The 6,213-nt window shown below is 33.0% G+C and overlaps 1 protein-coding gene across 3 annotated transcripts in view; it reads right to left on the bottom strand.

Annotated features, from left to right (window-relative positions):
• Positions 1-3,118: 3,118 nt before the first annotated feature.
• LOC106870560 (calcitonin receptor) overlaps positions 3,119-6,213 on the bottom strand; it is a 271,896-nt gene continuing 268,801 nt past the window's right edge. For all 3 annotated transcript variants that reach the window (XM_052967345.1, XM_052967351.1, XM_052967341.1), the window contains 2 exons: positions 4,701-4,853; positions 3,119-3,401 (listed from right to left, as the gene is read on the bottom strand). In XM_052967345.1, the coding sequence (XP_052823305.1) occupies positions 3,342-3,401; positions 4,701-4,853 (213 nt within the window). In that variant the 3' untranslated portion in view covers positions 3,119-3,341. The remainder of the gene's footprint in view (positions 3,402-4,700; positions 4,854-6,213) is intronic.

Below are 6,213 nucleotides of genomic sequence, written 5' to 3'. Positions count from 1 at the left end.
TATATATATATATATATATATGTGTGTGTGTGTGCGTGTGTATGTGTATATGCACTTTTATATATGTATGCATATATGTGTGTGTGTATGTATGCATAAATGGCTATGGTGTTTCAAATGCTCGTGTATGTTGGGAGCGAGAGTACATTTGTGTATATGATAATTTTGACACAATAAGTTAAACTCCACGCTCATACAAATAACAATACAGAAGGAAACTAAAATGCTCAGTATAAAAGTAGATAATGACTGTAGTCTGTCACATTTTACTTTTCTACATAGCTTTTTGCTTCGATCAATGTTGATATATAATTAAATTATGTGGTGAATATGCAGGATTTGAAGAAATATAAAGACAAGAAAAAAGTAGAATAATAAAGTGCTGATATATTTAACTAGCTTCTGAATAATACTTAAAATATTTGGAAATATAATTTTCCAGAATTAATTTGGGTGTACTATAGAACTCCGATAAAGTGATACTTTATAGAATTTACACTACAGATCACAATGCATAATTTCAAACTGACCGAAACAAATAAAAGTAGAAAGCAAATGTAAAAGTATACATATCTACACACGCACACACATGTGTACAGTTTGGTGAATACTTGCGGTTACAAATGAAGAAACAAGTGTACACAGTACTTAAAACAGTTAGTGTACGTGTCTTTATAAGTAGAAGCTACTTGAATCGTTACTACGATTATTTTCGCATACCAGTTATTCAGACGAGTGAAACAAAGAACTAATGCCACAAAGTATAAGCAAATATGTTCATAAACACATCAAAATAACAATAATCACTGCGATTTCATTAGTTACCCAAGAACAACTATCTATTCAACTGTCATTTGAAGAATATGTGGTATATTCGTCTCCTCACATGCAAGAATACCTGAAATTTTATCTGTTTAGTATCATATTTGTAAAACAAAAATATGACTAATAAAGGTTATTATTTTAGAAAGTTCTAGTATCAATGATTGGTATCATATTGCAATCTTCCAAGGTATGGCAGATCAATTATATGAGTAATAAACAATTTTAGTCAGGTGGTAATTCCTCAATAAATATCGTTAGAAGTCTCTGCAAGAATTAATCAACTCTAGTCTTTTGATCATAATTGCAAAAGGCTGTAAGATGTTATATTTTTCGGAGAGACAGAAATAGCACATAGAATAATTTATGCTAGGGGACTCGTGTTGTCTCATGGACCAGTCAATTTTATAATTATTAATATTGCTGCTATTTAAACACAAAGTATACTTGTAGAGGGAATCTACAGATAATCTTTTGAATCTAAATCTACTAAAACTTTAAGATATCCCTCTAGATATAGGTGCTGCCAAATGCTACTTTTAGTGCAAACTTTACGAGAAATTGCTGTGTATTGATATAAATTCTAACCATTCTCTGATCTCCAGGATATCCATCGGCGACTGTGGAATCCTTTCAACCGCGGTGCTCATAATGATGCATTTAAAGGCGATAACTTCAAAGATAGAATACTTAATATTCTTAACTATACTAACAAAGATAAATATATAAACGAGGAACAAAATATTATATAGATCCATTATATTATTTAAATGTTTCTTCCACTCTTGTCAGGACCTTCCTAAACTTAATTAAATAAGTGTACTTTCTTTAATTGAAATAGCGTTAAGATCTGCTACAATTGTATCTAAAACAGTGCTGCTTCAACGGTCAATATAAAGAAAAAAATTCCAGTGAGAGCAGGCAAAAGTCTTCTCTTCTACGTAATTGTAACAACGCAAATATATGTCTTCTGCGTATTTTTGTAAAGCATTAGTTTATTAAGATACCTTCTATTTTTGTAAATAACAGTATAATAAAACTGGAACAGAGCGTAATTTCGAGAACATGAACGTAAAAGAAAAATACTTAAAGAGAAAGATAGAGAAAAAGAAAGGACGATAGGAAACTAAAACTGGGATTGAAATTAAGGGACGTCATCAGGAAGGAACAAATAAGAAATATTGCAATGATTACAGATAAAATGCCCATGGAACATTTAGTGCTAAAACTTTGTGTATCGAGGACCTACGAAATAGCAATGATGTATCAGTAGATAATGTAACTAAGACATGGGGCCAGTGGCCTTGGTTCATGCTGCACTAAATAAGTGATACCAGTTATTCTAAGATAGAATGGCAGACATATCATTCAAAGGAAAGGGTAGAAATATAATAGCGTTATGGATTTATCTCCTCTGCTTGATATGCCACACAAACAGGAATTGCCCGAAATTGTAAAAATGAATGTGACCGTTGAATTTTAATAAATAAAACGGTAAATCATGGTGATCTTTCAGCAATTAAACCCAATGAAACTTGGAAGATTGAATTGATATTTTTTGCGTGATACGAGTTGAAAATGTATATCAAAATAGTTCCGATTGAGAGAGGGAATGAATCATTCAGTAGATAAAGTACTGGTAAAATATTGCTTTTTAACTCATGTGTCGCGTGCTCACGTCCATTGTAGGTTTTTCGTTGTTTCATGTAGCTACAAGTAATAAGAATCAGGGTTTTCAAGGACTGTTACAAGAGACAGACTAGTGTTAGCTTGGGTTAAATTTACCATTTGTCTGTTTAACATCACATACACGCTTAAGTTTAGGCCATATATTTTCACGTTTCATTAAATCGTTAATAATTAATATCTTATATTGGTACAAGGGCAAGGATCTGTAGACAAAAGGTGATAGTTGATTGAATAGGGTCAATAGATGAAAATCGCATATTTTATCTATCATGGAGATATGGAAAGCAAGATAAAAAAATCAGGAGGTAAAGGGACAAAACTAAATACTGTATTCTATTTAGTTTCTTTACCTTTTTTTCCACCTAAAAAGAATTATGAAATTAAAACACAACCTAGCAAATTGTGAATAAACGTTATTGCACATTCTTAGTGCGTTTTTTTATTTATCACATTAACACGTTCATATTAACAGTTTTGATAAAAGAGTATCTAAATTTCAATACATTAAAATTTCTTACACACCACGTGTATTCACATATACTATAATAGAAAATGAAAAAAGATTAAAAAAATCAATTTCTTTTCAAGGACAAAAGTAACAAAACAATTCTAAAGAAATATTTACTTTATCTAATCAACATTCAAATCAATTATTTTTCACATTTATTAACATGATTATTATGAAAAGTCCATTTTCATTATTTCCTATGACACCAAACGCAAATGTTTCCTGATTTTACTTATGCAAGTAATCATCCTTCAAATTTGCTTTTTTTTTTGCTCACTCAGTTTTTAAAGTCAAATCATTCAAAGGTTATTATGTATTGGTATTATTGTCCCAATTCACCATCTGTATGTAATAACATTGCTTGACGTTCGACAGTCCTATTCTGAATAAGAAATAAAAGAATGAATAATTTATTGCACAACCAAAACACATCTATTCCACTCCCAAAAGACAAATAAAAACAAACAAAACAAAAACAAGCGAAACGAAAGAAAGTAGAAAACAAGATCAGTGAATAATTTCTGTAAAAAATTGTATAATGGGAGCATTGTATTATTACGTCTTGATTGTGTCACTCACTATTCCATTATCTATGTTGTAATGTAATAGTGTCGAATCAATCCACTTTATGCATTTCCCTACATAGTTTACCTTCAAGTGCCTGAGAAAAGAAGTTTATATTAAGACTACCTGAAAAATGGATAATGTTACAGAACAAAAGGAATGGTTATCAGGAAATATTGAGATCACGCGAAGTAAGCATTTATTTAAACATACATGAAAATAAGGAAAACATTTTATTCTTCCATAATGATAAAGTAACATCCCGCAGAACAAGGTATCAGACCCGCGAAGGCTTGTTCCAATGAATAACTATGAGTTTACCGCTTCGTTTGGAAATTTCCTTTTGGAAGGAATTCCCGTATGAGTTTTGACAGCTTAACTCGTAGAGATATAAATGATCATTTTTTGGTAATTTCTTAATCAAATGGAAGCAAAGGAAGAAGTTCTGACATTTGGAAAGGCGATAGGTATTCATTTATTATTGAAGGGTGCGATGAAATAAACCGTTCAAATGCATATATTATTAATGGAAAGAACAAACAATAATAATGTTGTAGAGTATATTCTAGAAGTGTTCATCATTTTCTAGAAATACTCAGAGTAATTTCAAGATTTGATGCAAATAGTGCTTTAGATACTTGGAGTTATTTTGTAGCGACGTAGCAGTACAATCGAATGGGCATTCCAGATATTTTAGTGTTACATAAAGGCATTTATGTAATGCTTGTGTGAGTTAATAATGACTGTTCCTACTGGAATAAAACACAAATTGTAGTGTGAGACTATATTCAATTAAATAAATTCAGTACATGACTGGTAGTTATTTTATCAATCTAGGAGTAATTAATTAAAGTCGGCCCAAGTGCAATCTAAGCTCAGAAGGTTAAGGGACATGTGATGCCCTAGCGAATCTCTCACGCACGCCACAACAACAATCTAAGTGTGTTAAGAACGTGCGTGTATATAGTTTTCTGCTGGCCACGAATTCATACATTCAGCTGTGATTCGAAATGACTTTAACTATTTCTGATCTTTGTATACTTTTTCGTATTAAGACAAACGCTGCTATCAACTTAATAATACATAAAGCAACGGTTTGAAAATTTTTTACTCTTACCTGCTTTGGACTTCCTGGCACGCTGTTATTAATTCCTTTAGTAGAGAACGATGTACTCTCTACGAGAGTTAATGCATTTGATGGTCTTCGTACGTCTATATGGCCAAGTTGTATTTGGATCTGTTGGAATTTTCTTTTAACAACGGAAATGACCTAGGTTTAGTCAAGAGAAATTAAGAAATAAAGGAGATATAAGTTGTATGGAGTGCCGTTATATCTATCAGAACAGCTAATTCTCTTCTCACCTTCTGGAAATTGATACTAGGTAGTGGACGAAGCTCACTTTCGGTTAAAGAAGTGTATGCCAAAAATGTATACACAATTCAAGGAAAGTGAAACGAGTAGAAATATTTTTACATTAATTTTTTTCAGACATCTCTGGATTAATACAAGTTACCTTTAACCGCTACAGTTGAAAGAGATGCTCGAAGGCCATTAGCTTCCAGACACTTATTAGAAAAAAACACAGAATTACCCTTAACCTTTTTGCTTTTTTTAATGGGCTGATAATTTCACGGATTCGTGATGAGCTTGAAACACATGGTACTGTGTACGACGTGCTGAAATGAAAATCCTGCAGCCCTCGTACAGTGACAAGTGCTGCTTCCTCGGCTACGATGTTGAAACGTTTCACACACTCGCCACAGAAATCTACCACACAATGTGCACGTGAGACAGGAATAAGCAGTACAAGCATACGGCGCATTCTTAAAAGAGTTAGGTGGAAAGTTTGTTTCAAGATTTTTACATGCAATACACGATGACGATTCTGATCGAAGAATCGAGTTTTGGGAGTGGTTTCAACACATGGTTGGTGAGGTTGAAATGTTTGTGAGTACGATTGTGTGGTCTGATGAAGCACAATTTTGGCTAAATGGAACAGTGAACCGACATATTTGTGTTTATTGGGCATCAGAAAATCCTTGTTTGCAAGCAGTCGATTTACCGGGGATCAATGTCTGGCGTGGAGTATCCACAAGAGGTTGAATTAGACCATTTTTATTTGAAGGTACTTTTACTGGTCAAGTGTACCTAGACATACAACGTACGTCCATTTTACCTACCATACATGCACTTTATGAAAATGATGAATTTTTCTTTCAGGATGGCACACCGTCACACTACTGCCGAGACGTGCGAGCTTTCTTGGATGAGAATTTGCAAGACACTGGATAAGACGAAGAGGCAGTTGAAATATTGCAGACTTTTATTTATGGGGCACCTTAAAGGATGTCGGATATCGCAGAAAACCGGCTACACTGATAGCCATTCTGAAAGAAACTGAAAAAGAATGTGAAGCAATCCCTCTGGGCACTTTGGCCAACACTGCAGCAGTTCGCCATACTAATTAAGTGTCCAGAAGCTAATGACCACCACTGTAAGTAATACTTGTAATTGTAGAGGTTAAAGGCTACTTGTATTAATCCTACGATGTCTGAATAAATTTAGTTTTAAAATATTTCTACAGGTTTTTTTCTTGAAATGTTTATACTACTTTTTGGAGGACTCTCTC

Source organism: Octopus bimaculoides, chromosome 1, assembly GCF_001194135.2.
Source record: "Octopus bimaculoides isolate UCB-OBI-ISO-001 chromosome 1, ASM119413v2, whole genome shotgun sequence".
In the NCBI taxonomy this organism is placed as follows: Eukaryota; Metazoa; Mollusca; class Cephalopoda; order Octopoda; family Octopodidae; genus Octopus; species Octopus bimaculoides.
The sequence above is the reverse complement of the archived record's forward strand: the minus strand, read 5'-3'. Positions and strand labels throughout refer to the sequence as shown.